Source organism: Perca fluviatilis, chromosome 10 (genome assembly GCF_010015445.1).
Source record: "Perca fluviatilis chromosome 10, GENO_Pfluv_1.0, whole genome shotgun sequence".
Classification (NCBI taxonomy): domain Eukaryota; kingdom Metazoa; phylum Chordata; class Actinopteri; order Perciformes; family Percidae; genus Perca; species Perca fluviatilis.
The window spans coordinates 32,012,088-32,038,255 of record NC_053121.1 but is presented as its reverse complement, the minus strand read 5'-3'; the positions used below and the strand labels follow the sequence as shown (position 1 = coordinate 32,038,255).

The 26,168-nt window shown below is 39.3% G+C and overlaps 2 protein-coding genes across 3 annotated transcripts in view; one reads left to right on the top strand and one right to left on the bottom strand.

Annotated features, from left to right (window-relative positions):
* The window catches only part of spata5 (spermatogenesis associated 5), a 123,230-nt gene extending 110,157 nt beyond the window's left edge, over nucleotides 1–13,073 (bottom strand). For both annotated transcript variants that reach the window (XM_039813243.1, XM_039813244.1), the window contains exons 1-10: nucleotides 12,283–13,073; nucleotides 11,036–11,160; nucleotides 9,541–9,698; nucleotides 8,386–8,444; nucleotides 5,738–6,394; nucleotides 5,498–5,627; nucleotides 4,849–4,905; nucleotides 4,302–4,425; nucleotides 2,770–2,871; nucleotides 2,289–2,442 (exon numbers count right to left, since the gene is read on the bottom strand). In XM_039813243.1, coding sequence (XP_039669177.1) covers nucleotides 2,289–2,442; nucleotides 2,770–2,871; nucleotides 4,302–4,425; nucleotides 4,849–4,905; nucleotides 5,498–5,627; nucleotides 5,738–6,394; nucleotides 8,386–8,444; nucleotides 9,541–9,698; nucleotides 11,036–11,160; nucleotides 12,283–12,457 — 1,741 coding nt within the window. In that variant the 5' untranslated portion in view covers nucleotides 12,458–13,073. The remainder of the gene's footprint in view (nucleotides 1–2,288; nucleotides 2,443–2,769; nucleotides 2,872–4,301; nucleotides 4,426–4,848; nucleotides 4,906–5,497; nucleotides 5,628–5,737; nucleotides 6,395–8,385; nucleotides 8,445–9,540; nucleotides 9,699–11,035; nucleotides 11,161–12,282) is intronic.
* A 154-nt stretch (nucleotides 13,074–13,227) lies between these two features.
* Nucleotides 13,228–26,159, top strand: nudt6 (nudix (nucleoside diphosphate linked moiety X)-type motif 6). Its single transcript, XM_039813245.1, has 5 exons — nucleotides 13,228–13,622; nucleotides 16,582–16,785; nucleotides 20,988–21,043; nucleotides 25,331–25,385; nucleotides 25,749–26,159. The coding sequence occupies exons 1-5, from the start codon at nucleotides 13,364–13,366 to the stop codon at nucleotides 26,129–26,131; spliced, it is 957 nt and encodes a 318-aa protein (XP_039669179.1). The 5' UTR covers nucleotides 13,228–13,363; the 3' UTR covers nucleotides 26,132–26,159.
* The last annotated feature ends 9 nt before the right edge of the window (nucleotides 26,160–26,168 follow it).

Genomic DNA, 26,168 nt, shown 5'->3' with positions numbered 1-26,168 from the left:
CTTTTGTTCCCTTCAATGAAAGCAAAGAAGGAAAAAACAGATATCAACTTGTGCATAAAAGTGTGTGTGTGTGTGTGTGTGTGTGTGTGTGTGTGTGTGTGTGTGTGTGTGTGTGTGTGTGTGTGTGTGTGTGTGTGTGTGTGTGTGTGTGTGTGTGTCTGTCGGTCTGTCTGTCTGTTTATGTGGATTTAAACAATGTGTGGTAGTATGGGGGCTGGGTGAGGGTGGATCCTTACCCATGAGTGATGTTGAATATTAAGGTGTATGTACAGTATTTATCTCACTATATTTATCTTATTTTATATGTTTTTTAACAGTGTTATTCTTTAATGACAAGGACCTTTTCTACCCTTAATTAGGCATCTACATGATACAGGCTTGCTCCAAACATTTACTTGTACTTGTACAGTAACAATTAAAAGGTATCTTGTATCTATCTAGTAATTCTATTTACATTTCCTGCTCATTATTGATTAAGACCATAACAAAACAACACTATGGTTACAAATGCTATCGTCTAAAGTGCTGACACATGAAATTGCTTTTTCATTCATGTAAACAGAGTAGATAAACCATACAAATAGGTGCATGTAATAAACTGACTAACAAATAGAGCTGCAGCTGTTTTAGTACATTTACAGCGCCATGTTATGTGTTGAATTAGCACTAGAAATAAAGAAAAGGCATATTTTACTAATCTCCCTTTTTAGCTAGATAATCACAGTACTGCCACAACTACAGCTAGTTTCTGTGGCAGAGAAGAGCAGCATAATGTATCAGAATATTCACTGTTGAATATAAACTGTTGTTCAGATGTCTCGTCACCTTGTACATCGATAGATATTTGCCATTTGTTTTTTGAGTGAAGGCTAAAGGCTATGGTAGATACAGCTAAGATAGTTAGCTAAGATGAAAAGGTAAATGTCACAACTGCTTGCTAATTTGCTAGATAGATATTTCTCGTTTGCATAAAACCAGACTTTGAGGGGAACCTCTAATGGCATTACACATGGTTGCCAGGAGATCGGACACACTACTCTGAGGCCTTTATTGCTGTATTTGTATTCTATTTCACCTCAGTTTGTATTTCTTACATTATTTTCAGAATGAAGGAGCCGGCATGAAGAAATAAAGCATTAAATGCATTCTGAATCTGTTGGTTCAACTTTGGCATACAGTTTGCGAGGGCCTGTGTTTGTTTAGTGATTTGGGTTTGGAGACTTTGAGGGAACTTAGCAGAGTCAAACGGGGTTGGGGAGGTTGTTGTCTCCCTCCGGGGCGTGAGGAGGTTTCTCAGAAAACACTGCCAGTCACGTCTGGACCTTTGCGGACAGTAAATCACGCTCTTCGCCGGAGTGCTTCCGCACAGCAGCCCCAGCTCCCTCCTCAGCTGGAAATGCAATACGCCACGTACCCCAGGCGTTGGGACCACCCAGGAGGCATACGGGGTCACACACACAGAAAAACAAATGTGCATGTGCTCGTACAATCCCACACGCACCCACAATCAAGCACATTCAGATCCACACATACAGTATATAAGCCAAATATGCTTGTCCTCAGGATGTGAGGTGGATTGGTTTGTGGCATTAGGGGTGAGGGGGCAAAGGAATTTCACAACAAGTGGTGGTTTCTGTGGTTTCTCTCACTAGGATCTGAATACCACAGTAACTCACAACTTCCTCTTTGGCAAATATCAAAGGATGGTTTACCCTCTGTGTTCAAAAAGGGCTGCAGGCATGTAAGATATTCCAAGAAAACATCTCAAAATATTGTTAAAAAGTAATTTAGAAAGCAATAAGTCACTAGGAATTGTGGTTTGGGCAAACAGAGGTGGAGTCAAATGTACCTAAAGCTTAATAACAAACTGTTGTCCGTATGCTATTTGTTTGTTGGTTGGATGCCTGAGCCCACGAGGCAAACCAAACTGCTAAAAGATGGTGAGCATTTTTGGGCCAGCTGGCATGTGCAACTTTGTTTTTGTTTCCCAAATTATGTTGGTTTCGGGAAGAGGAAATCAATGCAAAGAACAGCACAACTTTAGCTGTGGATGTTCTTGGTTCAAGTGGCATTTTTATGATATCAGTTAATGACTTTGTTACAATCTATAATTTTCGTACACCATGTGGCACAGGAGAGAATAGAAGGGGAAGATAAATTTAAATACGCTGAAGACCACATTCGGACTGTCATAAGCCATTAGGAGCCTATGACTCGAAAATGTGTTGTTTCTTTTCAATTCCTGAGCATTTGACTTTCCACATGACAGTAGGACAGCGTTTACTTGCCTGCTTCTTTGCAAACAGCTGCGAGGTCTGCTCCTACGTATCCATGAGCGGCATCGGCCAGCTGCATCACCTCCTCGGTGGTGGCTGTGCACGGTAAAAAGTTCAGCTGCTTTTGCAAAATATCTGCGCGCTCTGCAGCACTAGGAACTCCCACCTGCCATCATAAAATTAATAGAGCAATGAATGGTAGTACAGAACGTTTCATTTACACTTAAAGTTAATTGTGGCAGAGCCCTCAAAAGGCACCTTGAGGGACCCCAAACCATAAACAGATGGAGTACTTCAAGAGACTTTGCAGAGACACAGTGCAGTGCGATCATTGTTATGAATGATTATATGGACCAATAACAAATACCCTCAAATGTTGACATTTTAAGCACTTATCATTCTTATCAAGCAAACCGATTCACGATAAGCAAATGTGTTGAATGAACACACATGGCTGCTGGTGGGCTATAACACAGGAATAAGCTGTACACACCTCCAGCTCCTTGTCAAAGCGCCCTGGTCGGCGCAAGGCCGGGTCGAGGGCATGAGGCCGGTTTGTGGCCCCCAGGACCAACAGCTGACCTGAGTGACCCTCCTGGAAGGACAGGACAAGAGGAGAAATCAGTCTTGTCTGGAATCACAGTGGTGACACTGCATTTATATGGAATGTCTAAACCATCTGGCCATCAGGACGCCTATAAATGTGTATTTTTTAAGAAAGGAGTCAATATACATGTAAATATTTCAGTGGTGCTTATGTTACTCCAGGCAACACAGTACCACTGGAAACTTTACTTACGTTATTTTTCCAGTGAAAACCCATTGAAGTTGAAGTGTGTTTGTCCACTCACACAGCTGTGGTAACTATGGGGCTGCTTTTAAAAACTATCAAAAGTGTAGAAATAACAATCAGGATGGATGTGGACGGGTACATTTCAAACTACCAGTGCCAAATCTGCGGTGCTGGCTAAGATGTGGACCAGGAATTACATGCAAATTGTTGATTTTAGTCATCAATATCAACTTTCTAGTAAAACAGCCCTGTATTTAACTTTCTGACCATGCATTTGCTATCCAGTCGGTTTTCATAAGCAGAGCCTCAGAAAATATTTGACCTCCGTTCTGATGCTAAACTGTCAGTCCTGTGTTTCTCGGGGTGGTCTGCCTGCAAGATGAGAATTCCATTTCCTTTTTTCACCTTTCAACACAGCAGGGTGAATTGAAACACAAATAAATTACAGTGCAAGCAAGAATGCTGAGGAGCAGGAAGTACTTTATCCACATTCCACAAACCAATCAGTGCTGATGGCCTTGGATCATCTTGTCTGGAAAACAAACGGAGTGGGGAGCAGGCAGGGCGTAGCTGTATCTGTGTAATTTCACCAAGCCGAAGTGATCTTTTTCCCAGGCTCCCACTGGGTGTGTGTGTGTGTGTGTGTGTGTGTGGGGGAGAATCATCTTTTTCTCATCAGGTACGGACAGAGCGCTACAGAGGACAAACAACACCCCAGAGACACAACCCAAAGTGTCTGAAGGGCGTCCAGCATGCAGAGATGGTTTCTGCATGACAATCTGCATTTCCAATGAGGCCATTCCCTGACAGAGCCACGTTCTGCTGCAAAGAGCCATATATTCTTAAGTCATGTGTATGCCGAACATGCATTGGTCAATGTTAAGCTTGTAATAATGATACGGATTGTTGATGGGATAAAGACATGCAGCTTTTCATTTTGTGCTTAAAGTGCTGGCCAGGGAATGAAAAGGGACACAGAAAGAAGCTGCTGTCATCATACAGTGTATAATTAATAATGTATTGATTAGTTGACTGACAAGAAAATTAATGTTCAACTATTGATTTTTTTGAAGTCATCTTTGATTTTCTTTAATAGAATCTTAGGGTTTTGGACAGTTAGTCAGACAAAACAAGACATTTAACGCGCTGCCTTGGACTTTTGGGAACATGTGATGGAGATGATGTTTCACTATTTGATTCATGGAGGGACAAAGGGTAAAAAGGACACTTACTGAACCAATCCCATCCATCAGAGTCAGAAGAGAAGCAACGACTCGTTTCTCCACCTCATTCTGCGCTCCCTCTCGCTTTGGGCACAAAGCGTCCAGCTCATCAATAAAGATTATCGCAGGTTGTCTGGAAATCAAGTGAAAATGTGAAAAATGTTGTACACTAACACTCTACACGGTGTTTATAAAATGACCAACAAGACTGTAAGAACCAACATCACAAGCTGATAATGACTTTAAGACCCAGTGCTTTAAATTATGAATCAAATTTCATTAGTTCTGTTCAATAAATAAGCTCGATGTTTGATTTTACCCTGTAAGCACATAAATGTTTTACTTACTGCACTTTTTGACGGTTTTATTTTTTAGCGAGAGTGCTTTTCTATTGCACAGGAAAAATGACTAAAAATGTAACAAATTACATTTATTACCAATACAAAATACAAAATGCCAGCAAAAAGAAAACCGCCAGTGTTTTGCATATACAGAAAACAAAGGACAGTGGCGATGATGGAAATTTAAGGGCACGCTCAGCTGGAATAAAGTTTACCTCTGAGACGCTTCAGTAAATATCTGCCTCAGCCTCGCTTCTGTTTCCCCGTAGAATCTGCAAAGACATGAAACAAAATTTTTATTAAAGTACTGTCCACAGATAATAAAATCCCTGATATATTATTCTGGGACGGAAAAGTGTTGCAAACAGGGTTTTTCTTGACTCAGAATCTGCCTTTGTGGGGGATGGGGGAGAGACTACGACGGCAGTAAGCATGATCGGTCCGCGTACAGTAAAGGCAATGAGTCTGTGTTATCTTATTTGAAAGAAATCTATGCATGTTTCTGTTATTTCTGACAATTTCATCAACACAAATGTATACTATGCTTGAGTACATAAAACTCCAATTATCAAAAAATAAGATTATTTATTCAGAGGAGGAGAGTCCAGTACAAGCCTGAATCTAGAGATGAAACTGAGATCAGCTCTCATATTCAAGTTTATGTTCTGCTTGTTCAACGGTTGTTTGGTAAATTGCTCTTAAACACATTATGATAGCATTTGAATTGCTATCTTTATTCTCAATGCGTATCATTTTGGTGCTGGTGATTGTCCTTTGGGGCAGGCTAAAACCTCTTTGGGGGCACCAAAAAAATTCCTCTATGCAGGAAAAACCCTGGCAAGGTTTTGAGCAATATGACCGTACTTGCTCATGATCTCGGGGCCGTTGATCACCGTCATGTGAGCTCCAACCTCATTGGCTATGGCTCGTCCAATCATAGTCTTTCCTGTGCCCGGGGGACCATACAGAAGCACCCCTCGCGGAGGTGGAATCCCTGCATAGAAAACCATTTAATCTTTGAGTTTTCATGTTAAATTAAGCCATAGTTTGCACTTTTTTTTTAAGTCTAATGTATGTGGAACAGCATTGTGCTGTCTGACCTACCATAGTTGGAGAACAACTCGGGGTGTTTCAGAGGAAGCTCAATGGTCTCTCTGATGACATCCAACTGGCTGCTGAGCCCGCCAATCATGCTGTATTTGACCTTTGACCTTTTGGCTTCTGCATCTGCATCCTCCTGCCCTGCTCTGTCTCGGAAACTGACTTTAGTGGAGAAGGACAGGCAGTAGAAGGTGTCAGTACTCAGTGCGCCACCAGGGGGAGCTGTGGGGGTTTTCTCTGCCTGATCTGAGCTTAGGGAGCCCTCCAGACTGACGGCATTCTCTGCTGTCTCTGCAGGAGGATTCTGGGAGTTGCAGGATGGGGTGCAAGGAGCAGCGGGTGAGGAGAGAGAAGGCAGGTGGGCTGGTCGGCGCGGGGTGCTGGCTGCAGGACCCGGCTCTCCGGGCGTGCTTGGTGGCCCGTCAGCGCTGCTGTCATCCACGGTGAGCAAGCTGAGCTGCAGGGAGAGGTCGGTGGACGTGGAGTCCAGCGCGGAGGTCATCACGCAGGACTCGTCCGTGTCAGGGCCAAGTTCTGGGGGAGGAGCTGGTCTGTGGAGGGTGACTCCGTCCTCCCCTCGTATGGTCTCGACCCGTAGACTGCATGACCGGCCGAAGTAGGTCAGGGGGATGACATTCCCAGGCAAAATGATGGACCCAACTAGCACAAGACAGAAAAACCAGTATAGCAGTTATGTCAGTCTGGAATATAACTGAACATAAACAGCAATTCAAACCCAGGACATTATCCATCCAGCAATGTATGAATGATGAATGATGGTGAAGAGGGCAAGCCCTGTTCTGGTCTGCCCTCTGGACACCACAGAGGAGGTGGGGGAGAGGAGGATGTTAGCCAGGCTGGCATTGATCATGAGCAACACCTCTCACCCCCCACATGAGACTGGGAGTTCCCTGAGCAGCTCCTTCAGCAGCAGACTGCTGCACCCTCAGTGCAATAAGGAGCACTACCGCGGGTCCTTCATTCCAACAGCAGTCAGACTCTTTAATGCAACATCATAATGTAGCACTGCTAGCTGTTTCTGCAATAGGAGCCATCACTGGACAATATTCTGCACTATGCATATTTATTTATTACTCTGTGACACCTCCAACTGTGCAATATGTCATTTCTATTAATCTGCACCTTACTCATATCACTGTATACAGTGCCTTGCGAAAGTATTCGGCCCCCTTGAACGTTTTGACCTTTTGCCACATTTCATTATCGTATTTGTGAAGAATAAGTTAAAGTGAAAATTATTGTATTATTAACAATGCAAAATATTCACCTACTCAGTAAAACTCTCTAGAAGTTAGTGATCTATTTATTATTTATAGTTGTGTAATCGTATTTGCTCTTGATAGTAGAGGAAGATCATAGACAATGTTGTGAGTTTATTTAATTTCCAAGTTCAACACTGTGGTAATTATATACACTACATCTCCCTTAAACTTTAGTCTACATAGACTGTCAGAGATCAGTGCCATATACTCTGGTATAAATTAATGACTTATATCAGTTTATGACAATTGGCCTTTATGGAAGTGAAAGAAAGATTTTTAAAATATCAAGTTAGTTTGCAAACATGGGACCACATGTGAAACGGTGTGTGGTCATATTTTGGTTTGTCCCACCTGGTAATTGTTAGATTATTTTTTGTTTGTAATTTTACATTTAAATTATATGTTTTTTTTGTTTGGGAGTGTTTTGGAATGCAAGTGTATACTTAATTTTTCGTTTAGGGCTTTGAATTATTTTTTTGTTTTATTTTTATTTGTGTTGTGTTGTTTTCACAAAATTTTTTTAAAGTGAGTAAAAGAATACTTTCGCAAGGCACTGTATCTGTCTAAATATACACTGTCTGTTTATATACAGGAGTTTATTGTGTAAATATGTTTGTATTATTACTATTATTATTATTATTATTATTATTATTATTATAACTAATTCTATTTTTTCTATTTCTTATACTTTACAGTATGTATATTTTTTCTCCTGTGTCTACTTAATGTGTATTTGTGTTATTCTGATGTGTGTACATTTTTTTTCTCCTTTTGAGCTGCTGTAGCACAGGAATTTCACCAGTGTGGGATTAATAAAGTCTATCTTATCTTATCTTATCTCTTAATAATGGAAAAAGACGAAAAGAAAACGGGACCTCACCTTTACCTCAAAAGAGAAATACGAATACAAACCAAAACAGCTGTGCATACTGTTCACATAAACTTTAATAATTTCTGTATATATTCAGCAAATTATTGTAAATGTATTTAAATTAATACTGTGCCCAAATGTATGCATATCATACAGGAAGAAGACTGTAACAACTTATTTTTTAAGCATTTTCCCACTTTTTTACTTATTTTTGTTCATTCAGAAAGTGACCTTAATCATGGCCAGTTAGCTGATCTGCCAGTTATGTTTCATATTTAATTTCAGTGGAAGCAGAGCTGAAAAACAGTGCCCCTCTTTGCATTTGTGCTATGGAGAGTCAGGTTTTGAAGGGAGAATCGATTCTGAATCGAACTGTGACATCAAGAATAGGAATTGAATCGTAGGATTCCCAAAGATTCCCATCCCTACTCCAAAAGTGCTTTCTACTGACGTGGCAATAAACATACAGTATAAACAGTGTGAAGTGACTGACTTACCCAGGGACCTCAGAAAGAAGTTCTTGAACTCCTCTGTCTCTAGTGTGTCATCTTTTGACCTGAATGAAAGTTATATGTATGTGAGAATAAACTATAATGTACTATGCATATTTTTTTTGTTGATTTGACCAAATCAATATATATATATATATATATATATATATATATATATATATATATATATATATATATTATACAATTTCATCAACCAGGAAAGTGCACCACTGATTCTCAACATTACTCATTAAAATCTCTTTTAAGGTTCAGCATCACATAGAACACGAAGCACAGATTAAAAAAAAACATTGACAAATGAAAAGGATAATCCAGGATCACAAACCCATCAAATCCAAATATGTCAGAAAAAGTAATATAAAAAATATATAAAGATAATTACAAACAGATGCATAATGTGACTAGCCAATACTAATTATTGATAATTGATAGTTTGGCATTTGAACTGCAGTTGCAATGAGTCACCAGCAGATGGCAGCCTTTACCTGAGATACACAATATAAAAAGGTGTGTGACACAATCTATTGTGTCACACACTAGATAGATCTAATTATTATTTTTTTTTACAGGTAGAAAATGATTATGGATACTGTTGTACATGAGTACAATGACTTTAGAGTGAATAACTCCATCAGCTATTTGTATTGAGATTAAAATTTTCAGCTACAGATGTTCATGAATGAAATGAATAGTACAGTTTTATGATATTTCTAAGCAAAATAACACAGTGGATATGTGATATATGCATATTTAGTCTACCTTCATTGATTAAAAAAAGGACATTAAAAACTTAACATTATAACCTTTTGATTTATTGCAATACTAAAATTAGCACCATCCACCAGCCAAATGCTGGTAAAATATGCAAGTGGCTGGTAGATTTGCTTTACTCCCCAGCCCAAAAAAAAACAATAGTAATCTATTAAGTGGCTGGTAGAATTTGAACATTCACTAGCCATTTGGCCGGTGGACATAAAGTTAATTTTGTACCCTGTGTTTACTGCATTACTTTTAGCTAGGTGTGCCTAATAAACTAGAAACAATAACTGTGTACAATAACTATAATGTGGTATACTTAGAAGAATATTATAATATGACTAATGTGTACTCTAGGCTTCCTGTCAATAAGAGCCAGATTACCTGTTAGAGAGGACCACCTCCTCAGCCTGAAGCACCGGACCTGTTAGTGGGTGCAGCATCACCTCGTTCCCTGACTTCACTCTGAGGTTATTCTGAGCACATTTCTGAAGACCAACTTTTCCGCCAGGAAAGGAGGCAACCGGCCAACCTAAGCACACCTGTAAGACAGAGAAATAGAAAAAAAAATGATTATTAAAAAAGGTTTTCAGAGCTGAAAGATTATTTACAGGCAGCTAAAGGTTAGGACGGTGGCCTACTGAGAACAGAAACCATAATAATAAATATTAATAATACATTTTATTTATGGTTGCCTTTCTCGACACTCAAGGACACGTTACATGTACAAATAGTAAAAGATAAAAACAAAGACCACGCAGAAATACAAAGAAATAAACAAAAACAGACAAATAAAATTACACTGAGTATGTCAGTTTGAAGAGGTAGGTTTTTACACAGATTTGATCAGGTAAGGGTTAAAGGACAGTAGGGGTGTTGAAATTAATCATTGCATCACGATGCGGACATGGGCGTTCCTGCATCGATGCCGTGCCAGTCCATAACCGATTATGACCTACTGATGTTACTTATTGATTTTTCACTCGCTGCTTTTTAGTTAAATGCCTTCTGTCTGTTGTCTGCTGTGTTCAGACTCATTCAGGAAGTGTCTTTTTTAGGAGCAAATACAATAAAAAAGGGGAGTTTGAGTTGTGATGATGGGACTGCTTGAATTTGTTGATAAAAACCATGTGTAGTAATATATAATAATATTGACGAGGTGACGCATCATGATATGAAATCATTTCAAACCGTTGACAGGATAATCGTAATCGAATCGTGAGACCAGTAAAGATTTACACCCCTAAAGGACAGTAAGACAAAACAACATTGCGCATTTAATATGTTACAGTGGAGCTTTAAAGTGCTCATATTATGCTCATTTTCAGGTTCATAATTGTATTTAGACGTTATATCAGAATAGGTTTATGTGGTTTAATTTTCAAAAAACACCATATTTTTGTTGTACTGCACATTGCTGCAGCTCCTCTTTTCACCCTGTGTGTTGAGCTCTCTGTTTTAGCTACAGAGTGAGGCATCTCAGTTCTGTTCCATCTTTGTTGGGAGTTGCACATGCACAGTAGCTAGGTAAGGACTACTAGCCAGTCAGAAGCAGAGTATGAGGGCGTGCCACGCTAGCAGCTAGGCGAGCATTATAACGTGGGTTACAAAGTGACGCACGTTCATCACCGAAGTAAAGGCTGGACTACAACAGAGCTGTTTGGAGCAGTTTGTGAACAGTATTTTCTGTTGGAGATGGTAAGTCCCTTTGGGGTGGACTTTGGACTTGTTCACTTTGTAAACCTATAACATGCACAAAAAAGACATATAACACAATAATGGAAAAGGGAAAAAGCCAAAAAGCATAATATGAACACTTTAAGATAACAAAATATTGGACACAGAAACTGATGATGAGAAGAAGAAGAGAAGACAACACCTCTTGTTGTCCTGTGGGACTCGTCAGCAGGACTGGTCGCCCGATGCAAACGCTGGCTGACTTCATGGAATTGAGGCTCAGTTGGACTAAAGTTGATCTGCAACTTTTGGGTGTTTTGTCATCCGCTGTGATGAAAATTAACAAACATTTGATGTGAAATAACACAAATAATAAAAAGACCCACATTCAGACTTCACTTGAAAACAAGGTAAAGTAGTTTGCTGCAAGTGTCCTCAGGTATCAAAAGTGAACCTACTTATTCCGAGGGATGTTCCTTAAATATTATTCATTTGTGAACATATAAAAGTTGTTATAATGTTGTAGCTCATCCAGGTGGTACTCGGTCTAACTACTTCATTTACTACTGAATAGGCAACGCATCTCATTTTATGATCTCATCATGCCTTTTGAATGTAATGTTTTGTTATTTTTGTCCACCACTGACAAACTACTTTTCCATTTTTATAAACCAAGTAGATTATAGTAGTTCAAGTTAAACTGGCTGTATTGTGAGTAAATTGTTTAAGAGAAGGTTTAAAGTGTTATAGCTATAAGTATGCTGAACCATTGTGAAGCACTAGCTAGTGAATCTGGTTCATACAGTGTTGTCTGGAAGCAGCAGGACAATGGCATGTTTCCACAATGTTGTGCTGAAATTAAAGTGCTGACTCTAACCTTTAGAGGATTATGTTCAAAATTGTTCAAGTCAACAGGTTTTGCTTGCTGTAATCATTCCTCCTGTTCATACATTAAGAGATCCTAAAGCTTTCCCAATGTAAGTGAGGGGGGACAAATTCCACAGTCATTTTTCTGCACAAAAATATATTTTAAAGTGCTGATAAAGCTAGAGCATTCTGAATAAAGTCTGAAAGACAAATCAAGCAGATATCCTCCAAAGTTAGTCTTTCTGGTATAAAATATCATCTTTGTGCTTCCTTGCTGATAAAAATGATGTCACTAAATATGGATGAACACCCTCAAATTTCCTCGAAGCTGAAAGCCATTTTTGCATCAGTCAGTGACTCATTTTAAATCCAATTAGCTTGAGAACAGAGATAGATCTATGGAATATGTGTCTCTGATGGCACAAGTACAGACAGCATCTCAGCATCACTGAGTGCAGCAATGGACCACGGCAGATCTCCCATCTTCATACTGCAGATTGGTTCATTTGCTGAAAGCATTTACATAAGTTACAACTGTTTTAAAGCCTGTAAAACGTTTGGGTTTATCGCCCAAAGTCTTACCTTTTTCAATGAAATCGATGACAGTGAACGAGTTGATGTTTAAACTTTTGCAGCTTCCTCCTTCGTGGCCAGGTGTCTGCAGGTTGGAGGAGTCATTTGAGCCCTCCTTCGATAAGAGCGAACTGTCACTTTCACTCGCTCTTTTCGATTTGCTTTTATTTTTCTTTGAAGACATTTTAATAGTAAATATCTACTCCACGTGAACGCACAAACGTGTAAACATGGAGCGGTGTTGTAAACTTCCTGGTTAAAGTTTAGTCCCGCCTCCGTCTACCGTAAAGCTTCGAATCTTTTACGGTAGGTGATATCCTTTTTGTATTTATTGCATTGTAAAACATCCTTATGTTTTTCTTCAAATAGATTTGTTAACAAAAATACGAATAACAATTGAATTTTTTACAATTTAATTGGGGGAAATTAACTATAAGAACATGGAACTAATCAGGCCTCAAGAAAAAAGTAAAGCAACATTTAATAGACAAATCATATGATTTTAAGTTGTCTTTGTTACTAGCAAGTAGAAACACTTGCTTCAATGTGATTAAAGGTACAGCAAACATTACTTGGATACAGGCTCACATTCGGCATGCATTTTAAATGTCAAGCAATGTTTTTTTAAGTTTTCAACAGTTACTTTGGGTTTCTTGTTAGTTAGCGTCTTTGCGCCAGATGACATCTTGAAGAAAGTGCGCGAGCTAAATCTATTTTAACAGTATATGGGCTAAATGTTTATTTTAACCGTTTTAACATGATTAATTGGCAGTATTGTAAGCCGAATTTAACATCATAACGTTAACTTAGTGATTATTTTATAGCTAACGTTTAATACTGACAAATTACTGTTTACGTATTAACTAGCAACATTTTCAGATGTGGGAATGGTGTTCGGCATAGTACCACAAGTCCGTACAGTTTTGTGGTTAGCTAGCTAGTCCTGGAGGTATTTTACTAGTCCATTACGGTATTTATGCAACTTCCAGGGCGGACGTATACGTAACCGTACTGCACTGCAAGCACACATGCCGGTTAAGGGTTGAACAAACCTTTAAACAGTTGTTTATGTTAGCGACAGCGTAGAAACATGGCCGCGTGTGCCTTTGCTTTAAAGCTTTTACCGTTGGTGGCGACAGGAAGGTTTTGCAGCAGCAGAGCGTCTTCTCCCGCACGCTCAGCTGTCCGTGCGTTCTCGCGCACCGCAACTCGTTCCCAACTACACAGAGTGGAGGGGACCGGGGCTTTGACAGGCAAAGTGGACCGATTCGGTGGAGTGACAGTGAACCTGGCTGACATCGGTTTACCGGCGGACATCAGCGAAAGCTCATTCAGCAGATTGATTCAAGGTTGGTTGTCCTAAAGTCTGCTGTGTATGAGACGAGGATCTGTGGAGATAAACAATGCACAGGGCACGTCTTCTCATCAACTCATAAATCTGCCTCAACCACTGACCACAAACTGGAACATTGGGCTTTAAGTGTCTGCAAGAGGAGAAGCAGTGGCAGCAAAAACTGTCCTGTCCTGTTATAGGGGTGGGAATCACCAGAGGCCTCACTATACGATATCATCACGATACTTATGTCACGATACAATATTATTGCGATTTTAAACATATTGCAATATTCTGCGATATATTGCAATTTATTACCTTTTTTCCAACTTCAAATTTTTCCCAGTTTCAAATGATGTCCCCAAAGGAAAATTTTGTCAACACCTGTTTTATCTAAAAAGATACATTTCTCTGTCTGTTCATCTCACTTCAATTTTATTGCTGCAAAATGGGATCGTCAAGCAGACAGACTGACCAACACATATATCATAAAAGATCGATACTTGGCGTCTGTGTATCGATACAGTATTGCCACTAAAAAATATCGCGATACTATGCTGTATCGATATTTTCCCCCACCCCTATCCTGTTATAGTGTCCTGAGGAGGGACAGTCAGACACTGTCCAGTGTACAGGACAGTGTACAGGACAGTGTACAGGACAGTGTCTGACTGTCTCGGCACAGTCATGGGAGTCACAGGACAGTGTCTGACTGTCACGGGACAGTCAAGGGAGTCACAGGACAGTGTCAGACTGTCCCGCGTCAGTCTGACAGAACAGACACTGTCTGGGTGTCCCGGGACACTCCTCAGGACACTACTAACAGGTCAGGACAGTTTTTGCTGCCACTGCGGCTGTGCATGAGCGGCTTCCTACAGTAAAGAAGGCTAAAGCCAGCTGTTAGCCTACACATGCACTGGAGATGCAGGCGCTTGAAAGCATAGAAATATTGCTTGCAGGGTTTCCCATCGTATCTACAGTAGGTTTGAGATTCCATGTGCTAAATGCATAACATTTTAAAAATCCCTTAATATTTAAACCAGGTTTCAGTGTTCATGGCCAGTGCATCTGCAAGAGAATGTTTGACACTTTATGTGGTGTTCATATTTTTGTTACACAGCCAATGTTCCTGGGTCTGGTGGACCCACCTCATTATTAGGCTTTTAAATCAATACAGCCATAACAATGTATGTAAAAATACATTTATGAATTTAAATCATTGCTGGTTTATATTTGCCATTTACCCCTGTGAGATCACATTTATGGTCATATGATCATTTTCGGTTTTTGTGAGAAAACAAGGAAATTCAATTATAAAAAAGAAAAAATAGAAACAAGATTTTTGATCATTATTAGTGCTTATTTCGTAGAACTTAATCAGAACAGGTGAAAGTGCTTGAAATGTAACAATTTTACTTTTGTAACTTTGTGTGGGAATAGCAGGTGCAGAAAGACAACATCGTTTCGTAGCACCTACAATTAAATACACTCGGGTCCAGTAGACCCGAACACCTCCTTGTAATAGTTAGGTGTAGGGGGGGGTGTACCGTGTGCAGTAGGGCTGGGCGATATGGAGAATATACGATATTTTTTACCAAATACCTTGATATCGATAACGCAACGATATTGTAGTGTTGACTAATGGTGATTTCACAAAATATTTATACAATGAGATTTTTGATAACTAATTATCAGTTATGTGGATATAATGACTAAGTGGGTAAAGGCAAATAATAGAACAGTTACAACAGTCTGGTAAGTTCAGAAAATGACATCACTTTACTGTAATGTAGCCTTTAAAACCAGGAAAAGACAACACTTATGCCATATTACGATATTACGATATCCAAAATCTAAGACGATATCTAGTCTCATATCACGATATCAGTATAATATCGATATATTGCCCAGCTCTAGTGTGCAGTCATTGAAAATAAGTTATTTTTTATGTTCTTGACAGAAAATGAGCCAAGGCGATTGAGTTTGAGTTAGAAGAAATAATAAACGGGTCCCACAGACCCGAACACCATACAAGGCTTAATAAATACACTCTGGATAGATGTTGGTTTATGTAGACCTCTAGTCACATGTACACATTACTTTCTGTAATGACTTTAGGGCCATGGCAGTGTGTGATGAAATATTATGTTCAGGGGTTTGGGTGTAGTTTTATTTTTAAAAGCTACGTTCATTACAGAATTTAAATTGCAAGTCTTTTATGCATTAATCCCATTTTACCAGCAAAGGTAAAGCAGGACCACCCTATGCAGGAAAATTAGACAGCCGTGTATTTCAAAAAGGTATATGGTACATTAAAGTGAGAGGTTTTCTAATGTAATTTCTTTCTTCATTATTGAGTAATCTGTCAACATTTTGGACAAATTAATTATTGTTCAGTAATACACTTTAAAAAAAGAATGAAAATGCTTGTCACAAAGCACCTGAGTCCAAGGCAATGTCATGAAATTGCTTGTTTTGTCCGATGAACTGTCTGAAATCTAAAGATTTTTTTAAATTTAGGATGATATAAAAGAGAGAGAAAATATTACATTAGCAGCTGGATTTAGCAAAATGCCCGGCCTTTTTGTTTGATAAATGCCTTAAACGAATAGTTAAGTATCCAAACTGTTGCAGGTTGATTTTCTGTATAGATTTCATTGGCTAAGTGTTTCAACACTACATCATTCCTATCTGCATTCCCACCAGCCAGTCTGGGATTCAAACCAGCAACCTTCCTCTTTGAAAGATCTTCTACCGTACCCTTCAGGCTACTTCCACTGAATTGTCTCTGCTGCTTGTCAGCTTCTTTAAAGTTTTCCATTTGCCTCCAAAATCAGATTAGAGCTGTCAAAACCAATCTTTTTATATGTTCTGCCTGTTTCTGCAGTTTATTATTTATTTCAAAAGCAGCAATATCATGAATATTACATCTTTAAAGATTGTGTATCCTTGTGAACTCGTGACATGCTCCACAGATTCCTTGGCCCAGTGGAAAACAGAGGGGAAAGTTGCAGTGTGGCTTCGAGTACCTATCTCACTGAGTCGATGTGCCGCTGCTGCCTCTACTCACGGCTTCACCTTCCATCACGCCAAACACGACCACACTGTGTTGGCCCTCTGGTTGGGGGAAGGGGAAAGCAGACTGCCGGGGTCTGCAACTCACCAAATTGGAGTAGCAGGTAGAGATTTGTAGCCTCAAAGTCCATTATTGACTTTGGAATAGTAGTTTGACACAATATAATCTCACCTGCTTTTAACCACATCTCACAGTCTTTATCAGCAAACGGTCTTTGCACAGTTGTCATGGATCTGATGAAGACCATAAGATGCAGCTGAAAGCACTGGGAAAAATTGAGGATTGAGTTATATGTTCTGCACAAATGTATGCAAACATTCATGGTTGCTTGCAGTTATTACCTAGGGTGTAATTTCCACTGGGGACGGGGGGGGCATGTCCCCCTCAGTTTTCAAATTTGTTTGATATTATTATAATTATAGTCTCGGTGATTGGCCCCTATTTTAAGCGTAAAAGAAAGTACGAATTTTTTTTCTTATACATAGTTTAGTACTATTGTTTCTGACATAATTTATCATTATGGTCAACCTAATTATTTCATGGATTTTGTATCATCTTCGTCCTTATGAACCGTCCCCCCAACCCCAATTCCCAAACCAAAGTTACACCCTTGGTTATTACTATACACAATTGGATGTTCAGTACTTAGCAACTACCCTGTTTTGGCTTTAAAGGATACAAGGTTGTTTGCCTGTTATGCATTTTTCAACTTTTGCCCATTTCCCTTGCGTAAATGGAAATTCTCTTCAGGATTGTGAATGTGAGGAAGAGGAGCAACAAAGGGAGGAGTTGCAGACCTGAAGGGTGCTAAGTTTCTGATCGTCCAGCAGAGGGCAGAGTGTCGTTTACAACTTTCAAGAGCAGATGCACTTAAAGCATGTCAGAACATGTCCAGAGCATCCTTCAGTACTGAAGGAGTCCAGAAATACCCTTTTTTGTTGCCAGAATGCCCCGTAAACAAACATTGATGAAACTAAGGTCAGGAATCTAAAATATGCAGCTGTTTAGATGATCCCATACTTCTTTGCTTATTATTTTGATAAAAACAAGAGAACAACTAAACATAATGCACAGTCGTGGCGTTACATTGATAAGAGAGAAGTCTTCAAATTAACGAGTATTTACACTGGTGTCTGATGTCATAAAGTTTTAAACTTCACGCCTACTACTAATACTAATACAACTACTATTTTACTACTGCAACCATTTTTGGTGTTTCACGACTTGTTATAGTTGTGGCCACCACACCTATAAGTGAGCTTAACATGGCACTCATAATCATCATTGTAGAGGCAGTGGACACAAGTGCTCTGTTAGAAAAAGATTTACAACGGTGTGCAGTGAGGCAAAGGAAACCCCAGAAGGCTTTTAAACTGTCCAAACAAATGTCAAAAGTGGGTATTTTGGGGTCAAACTGACCGACTGTTACGTACTGAGAATTAAACATTAGCCCAATAAACTATCCCATTACGGAGCTAACTCAGGATTCAATCTTGTGCTGCTGCTACGTTTAAAGTGGGATGTGGGATGTAACATGGTTAGTGCAACTAAGGTGTCTTTTATATATATTTATATATATATATATATATATATATATATATATATATATATATATATATATACTGTCCAATATGAAGCAGAGGAACATTGTCTGAACTTTCTCTACAAAGGCAGGGGTCGTTGTGCTAACTTATTTACGCCAAGCCTGTTAGAGTAAGTGAGTGTGAAATGAAGATTCAGGTTGTTAAAAACAGGAATTTTCCTTTAATTCACAGTACGTAGAAGTTTAGGAACATGAGGAGGAGGGGCAGTGATATAAGTAACAAAGTAACATATTGTTCACAGAGACAGTTCTTCATCCAACAAATCTGGGCTCAACACACAGATGTCAACATCTGTCCTGCTAAAGCGCCCTTAAGAATAACGCTGAAATCTTACCAGCCACATTTGTCCTCTGACCTCTCAGGACAGGGTCAAAAACTTAATTCCAAAAAATGATAGCCTCCATATGTATGTCATTAAAACATCGCAAGCTGCCCACGACATATCTACATTCATATCCTGCGTCCACCCAACTGAAGGTTGAGTAAGCTGCCCTGCACACAGCCTTAACGAGAACGTGAAATAAAGGAAATATATGTGGGCTGATATAGACAAACAAGTTAGCGTCATTATTGTGAATCACAAGTAGCGTTTCATGGTTCAATGCATCATTAGTGGCTCACTGAAACTTTTTTTAAATTGTATTTTGGACAGTGTCCTATCTTTTCAACGAAACCTCTAAATAGCTGTTGTGTAATACATACAAAGCTTTTGTATCAACTCATTTGTCAATGGCTTGGATTTAACGGGCGTTCATTAGTATAAAATAGTTGCTCGCTATAGCTTTAATCATAATAATAAGCATTGGAACAAAATCAAGGCCCTGGACATCACAATACTAGTCTAGTTATGTCTTTGGTAATGAAATTCAGCTCAAGTGTTCGAGAACATGCTCGGATCTAGAGTGCCTCTCAATCAGAGCGTATCAGATTTCTACATCAGACCTCTTTGCAACCTCATAGTACATAGCAGATATTACTGTGAACCTATAATTACTGTAAAAACCGAGTACAAGTAGTAGAAGAAGCCTACATGAAATCTATTAAGAGACAACATCAAACTTTTGTTGTGGCTCAGAAGCCAACTGTAACCTCAGAAGATTAACAATTGTTTACTACGTAACCCACAGCCCCCGTGATGATTGCTTCTGGGTTTTTTGTCTCATAATTCCTATTCCTGTTTTTTTTTTTTTTTTCTTTCTCTCCTGCTCCTCGTGAGCATTACGTTTCCTAGACTGAAGGCTACATAATGATAGCCTCCCTTAGCAGCAGCCAGGCCTCCTCCTGTGCAGCGCCATATGGCACAGGGATCGGCTATGACATCAGTTTCCACTTGGAAGTCCAAGTCAGGCCTTTAAGACGACCCATCCCTCTTTACACATCTGTGACATTCATTTAAGGAGGCCCGTCCCAGTCGGTCAGACGGAGCAACCGGAAAAGAGAGTGGCCAGTTTTCCCTCCTGCTCCGGAACTGTCAGCGGGGCACTTAGCTGCCTCTCTTAGTCACTACCTGCCGAAAAAAAATAAAATAAAAATAAAACTGGTCAAACAGGAGAGAAAAATGGGATGAAGTGGGATGTCCAGATCATTCACAAGTATAGCTGAGTCACTCGAAGCGGAGCTAGTTGATAGATTAAACTTTTGCCGTATCCGGTCGGCAAAACTCCGAACACATCTTCCTTTTTTAAGAATGATTTCTGTGCCGTTCTTTTCTCAAAGAAAAGCTGAACTCCAAGTCTTCCAGAAGACCGCTGTTCCCAGCAGCAGCAGCCATAAGCCCCGCCCACGACTCTTTACACGATGTGATTGGCCTGACCATAATTAGTTTTTCCCAGCTCGCAAGCCAACGGAGAGTGCCTAGACCCCCCTGGCTGCAAAATAATTTTGCTGCCACTAGGGTGCATCTAGATTTCTAGGCTAGTATTGTACTGCACTTTGGATAAAAGTGGCATTTTAATTACAGTTTTATGTTTGGTTAAGCCAACAGTTCAAGAAGTGGAATACTTGGATAGTCAAGTCTACAGAAGAATGATGACTGTTTTTTCTGTGGACTTGATTAATCTTCAACAGCAGGGATGTGTTGAACAATATAAAGTGGACGAGGCCTGACAGAGGCTCAGCTGCAGGCTTTCTCCTCCACATGGGGCAGGTTTTATGTTGTGTCCAACCTAATAATTAAGAATGCAGTAGGTAAGACTTATAAAACTAACTTTCTGTCATATTCGCTGAAACGGACCCCATGTTTGAGTAGAACTACATGAAGAAGGTCATTTAAAAAATAAAATCCAGCTCCTCTGGCACCACCTACAGCCTGTAGTGTGATTTGCAGAAGTCCACAGCTTCCTGTTCAGATGCACCAATCAGGGCCAGCGGGGGTGTCTAACTGCGTGTCAATCACGGCTCATGCACACGCATTCATTCTCCCTTGTGGGGGGAGGGGCTTAGGAGACCGTTTTGGGCTTTAGCGGAAAGCGGGGGAGGGCCTGAGAAGTTGTCGATGTTCAAGTCCTGGATCTTCTCAATCCTACCTACAGCACCTTTAACTTTGAACCAGACTTTTACCAGGTCTCCCTTTTTAAATTGTTCTACTACTACAGTAACTACTTCACTGCAACATGTGGACCAGCTTATAAACCTAGGGACATAAGTGCTTGCAAACTATTTAAAATGAATATCTGATTGGTCGTTTGCTTGTTTTGCCCAGGTGCAGTTGTTGATGAATCCAATGGAAAGGTTCTCGTGGTCCAAGACAGAAACAAGGTATACAGTATGTGTTTCTTTTAATGTTACAAATGTCTCTTAATTACACAAATTAAAAACAATTTATATTAAATGATTGCAATATAGACCATATTAATTGAATTTATTATGAAACAAATAAATAAATAAAAAATGTTCATTTAAATAAACGTATGCATGTGTTTGCTGTAGCGATGAGTAGTCATAACAGACCTTCCTTCAGCAAACTGAACCAAATATTGAAAAAGGACGATTTTGGTAATTGTTATTTCCAATAGCATATGAAAAAGCTAACTATGAGCACAGAGCTGTGACTAAATACACTACAATTAACAGCATGGCACATTTACCTAAAAAGAAAAAATGGACACATTTTGGCTTGTTAAAAGGGATTTTTGGCAGCTAGTTCACCGGCCCTTGCCTGGTTGAGCCAAAAAGCTATATGTTGGACACCGATCCTTCCACTCACAGTGGCAAAACGAGCCAATGAAGCAGCCGATCTCTGCAAAAATCGTCTACTGATTAGTTTTGTTTATTTAGTGAGTTGTATGTTACCTCTTTTGATGGAAATCCCCTCAGCTCCTCTCACACTTAACATAGCTACGCACATTAGTTGACCTTAAGCAAACACAGTATTTACATGAGCTTAATGCACTCAAACAACTGTGTGAGTGTGTCTCTGTCTCAGTCTCACAGAGCCCTGCTGTAGTGCTCAAGTTGTTATGAGGTTAACTTCCAAAGGCCTCTTTTAAAAAAAAAACCTTCTCTACACACATTTGTTTGTATTCTCAGTCGGGCCAAAACAAGATTGCACCATGATGCCGCAATTTGGAAACAAATTATGTTTTAAGATATACCAGCTAGCTTGACTTGACATAAATGAGGCAATAAGTAAAGACCCCTTCACACAACGTGTGCATTTTGTAACCTAGAAAGTAGAAATGACCAAACATGTTCTGGTAAAGGCAGCAGCTTCTGTCCTTAACCCTCATGTTGTCCTCGGGTCAAATTTGAACCGTTTTCAAAGTTTCTATATCTATAAATTTGGGTTTCTTTTAACCAAATTGCCCCAAAATAACATGGATGGTTCCATAAGACGCTCTTCACAAAAGAAAATGAAGGATCAGATCTCTATTTTCATAGAATTTTGGGTGTTGTATTCAATTTTATAGCATTATCCTGACTAAACTTTGACAGATCTGTGATTATCCATTGCCTTAATTCCCCTGATTTTAACCATTAGTCAAAATCATTCATAATGTCTGCTTTTTTCTTACACAAAAATTAGAAAATGTCATATAAATGAGGTTTATTGACAATGAATACCAAAAAATAAGTGTAAAACTAGTGCAAATAAATAGGTCTAGTGGTGAATGTACTGGTGTTAATGGAAACAAAGTGCCAAAAACGATGAAATAAGCGTCAAAAGCATAACGTGGCAAAAAAGCAACATAGATGTAAAAACAGTGTCTAAAAGAGTGTTAATTTTGACCCGGGAGGACAACACAAGGGTTAATACAAACATTATATGTTTAAATGTGACCGAATTCGAAGCATCAAACGTCAGAAAGTCCTGGCATTGTGCGTAACCATGTAACACAAGATACACCAGTCCAAGTAGATGGTATGCACATTATGCACAGGGGAAGTGCCGTAACTGAACCCTTAACAACATGCCACCATTAAAGACTGAAATGAAAAGCATTTTAAGATTTGAACTGTGAGTTTGAAACCTCGGGTGACCTCGCGATATGATAACTATCACAAAATGTTCCCATAGTTAGTAATAGTCCATGCTAGTTTCACCGCACAGGCAATATATAATGTCAAGAAAATCATGTAAACATCCCAATATCCGTGTAACCGAAGATGAAAATAATAGTGTAAAACAATGTTAATTGTTGATTAGTCAATAGACAAAAAAATAAAGACTAAAAATGTAGGTTTAATGAATTGTTTACATGATCTATTAGGCAAAAATGCAAAGTATTTTGCTGCTCAGATCCTCTCAAATAGCTTCTGTTTTATATCACTGTTAACTGGATTGTTGACTGTTGATTGAACAAAACCATTCAAATGAAGATGAATTGATTTGGGCTCTGGGAAATTGTGATGGGATTTTGTTTGTTGACTTTTCATGAACTAAACAAAATCTAAAGCGTCATAGATAATAAAAACCATCCTTAGTTGCAACACTGTGTACCAAAGAGCAGAGTCTGAGCCTGTCTAACACGCATACAGCAACATGAACACGTGTGCCATCATTCATCGTCAAAGAGCCATAAACTGGCAAAAGGCTGAATCTCCTTTTTAGATGTCTGCACCAAAGCCAATAAATAATCTCGGACTCAATAACAACAACAGAAAGTAATATGATTATGCTCGAGCTTCAATAATGTGCCGCAAGACCCAGTGCCATGATTTATCACAACATCAGTTACGTGGCCCCACCCAGTTGTTGGACAAGTCTTAGATAGATTAATAACTCTTTAAGGATTGGATTCACCGAACTAGAGCTTTGGTTTTTAAAGTTTTCTGTCTTGCACTGGCTAATTTATTGACTAGTGGAGGTGTGAACACAATTTAGTTTTTATGTTGTGCATAAAAATGACAAAGGAATCTTGAATCGTGACATTATAACTTCTTCTCAATCTCCTCTAGAAATATCTATCCATGCAGGAAGCTTTGGTTTCTCTCTTCTAGGTTTATAGATATCCGTCTCGGAGACTGCGTTGTATTGGAGACAAGTCAGAACATTGTAAAACCAAATCTAACTGCAGACGACATCCGACAATATTGGACATTACCATTTTTACCAGTCATTTCTTTCCCGCCATAATATATACACAACATAGACGTTTATACATTTAAATAATTTAAATCTTTCCACGACATTACATTTGTCAGATAATGTGCAACAATCCTCCTAATTTGTAGTCTTTATCTCTCTTCAGTCCCTCAGAAGTGCCAGCAGGAACACTCTGAAAATGGACACGTGGTTTCCTGTAAAATCTGCACCATTTGACAAATGTAGTTCTAATTATAATTTACCTTATTTACTGACAACATGTGTCCCAGCCGGGAATCTTAAGAGCATATAATGTATCTTGGCGGCTTTTGTCCAGAGGGAAACGGTTAGTGGCCTGGAAGTGTAGGAAGTGTTTTATCTCTTCCTTCCTCCTCCTCCTCCTCCCCCCCCCATCAAGCTGTTTACTGGAAATGGGCTTTGTAACAGTCTGGCCCTTGGCAGTAGAGAATATCTGGCATACCGAGCCAGTCCAGAGCTCACGAGGGGTTACGAACTTCCTGAAAAGAAACCAAGACATTATCACTCTCACATCAGTACAAAAGACAACTAGCAGATCCCCAACGGACTCAAGGTCATTTCATCCATCGGGGAGCAGAATGATGAAATGGGTGTTTTTAATTTAACCATCGCTCAATCGTTTCCCAGTAGATGTAGCATGAACAGTTTGCGTATGTTATGTTTGGCATCCGTTCGCAAGTCTTTTTGGTATTATTATTTTCCCATTTAGCTTTGACAGATCCTGTGGGGTTCGAGACATTTTACTCTGAAAAACCACACAGATTAGAGTTGCACAAAATCTCTTTATTTCTTTCTTACCAGCACATTTCAGAAACGGCTCCAAAAATATAGCATTCTGTCGACAATACATGAAAATAAATGCTGTAGTGCATTTGTGTTCCTCACAAAGAGAGGCTTTGCAACAAAGACAATCTAAGATAGATAGCATTTCGTGAAGAGAAAGCACTGCATAATAAATTCTTTAAGTAACTACAAAAAAAAAAAAAAAAAATATATATATATATATTTACACACAACACTGACATCATAATTTAACCAGCAGCATACTGTCATTACATATCAAGGAGAAGTGGTGAAAGAATTTTGGAAGACACACTTCACCGCATCAAATGTAAAAGTCTCCAGAGTGAGGCACTAAGTATAAAACATAAAATGAAAAGATGCTCATATAGATTAGAGCATTAAACATCTCTCTGCCTGTATAATTATTAGTTCAGATACATAAGATAAGAGTCCTTTAAACACATAATCTACTACTTACTGTGATTTACTTAAATACAAAATAAAAAACTACTGTCTGGCGGTGCCACTAATTTAAAGTAAAGAAATAAGTGACTTTAAACTGAACGACACTGGAAGATGTTATGATTGAAAACGAAACTAAACTGGACATTTCTTGTCATGTTGATATAACTCTTGAGATACATTTACAGCAGTGCCATCTATCACAATTGATGTCAAATTTGAACTCTGTATTTCAGACAAAGAATGCTTGGAAGTTTCCCGGTGGCTTGTCTGATCCAGGAGAAAATATTGGTGAGTGTCAGAGCCAAAAATGAATACAGTACATCTAGCTAAATCCTTCAATTTAGTGTTCTGCTGAAAGACGATACATATACATTCATTTGAACTGTACAAAACAAGGCACATGATATATAAGCAAATAATTATTATCTCCAAATTCACCTTTTTTAACATTTTAAAAGCAGCTTTAATATTATTATATACATGACCCAACCCTAAAGCAGCGTCAAATATTTGTCTTTACAAAAAAATATGTATTTTCCCTTTTCCCCACATCTAAACATTAGTCTGGCCAGGGAACACAATTCCTTTTTCTGTCAGGATCTTTAAAATGCCTCCACATACATTTATTCATATTTTAATGAATTTTCTCAGGTGCCACTGCCGTTCGTGAAGTCTTTGAGGAAACTGGCGTTCACGCCGAGTTCAGATCTCTGCTCAGCATCCGGCAGCAGCACAACCACCCCGGCGCCTTCGGCATGTCGGACATGTACATCATCTGCCGACTCGGGCCGCTCACCTACGACATTAACTTCTGTACTCGGGAGTGTCTGCGCTGCGAGTGGCTGGACCTCGCCGAGCTGGCCAGGACCGACGACACCACGCCCATCACGTCTCGCGTAGCCAGGCTTCTGCTTCACGGCCTGGAGCACGGCTTCAACAAGATCGACCTCAGCATGGAGGAGCTTCCCGCTGTCTACTCGGGGAGGTTTTACCAGCTGTATCACAGGCAGCTTCCCCCAACGCTAAAATCCTAGCAAGCCATCATCAACCAAGCATATCATGGATTGCTAT

What these genes read in the sequence shown, in the direction of transcription:
- nudt6 (XM_039813245.1), top strand. Translation starts at nt 13,364, where the DNA reads ATGGCCGCGTGTGCCTTTGCTTTAAAGCTTTTACCGTTGGTGGCGACA. An exon ending in ATTCAGCAGATTGATTCAAG is followed by an intron (nt 13,623 to 16,581) that starts GTTGGTTGTCCT and finishes CATGCTCCACAG; the next exon opens with ATTCCTTGGCCCAGTGGAAA. An exon ending in TGGTCCAAGACAGAAACAAG is followed by an intron (nt 21,044 to 25,330) that starts GTATACAGTATG and finishes TCTGTATTTCAG; the next exon opens with ACAAAGAATGCTTGGAAGTT.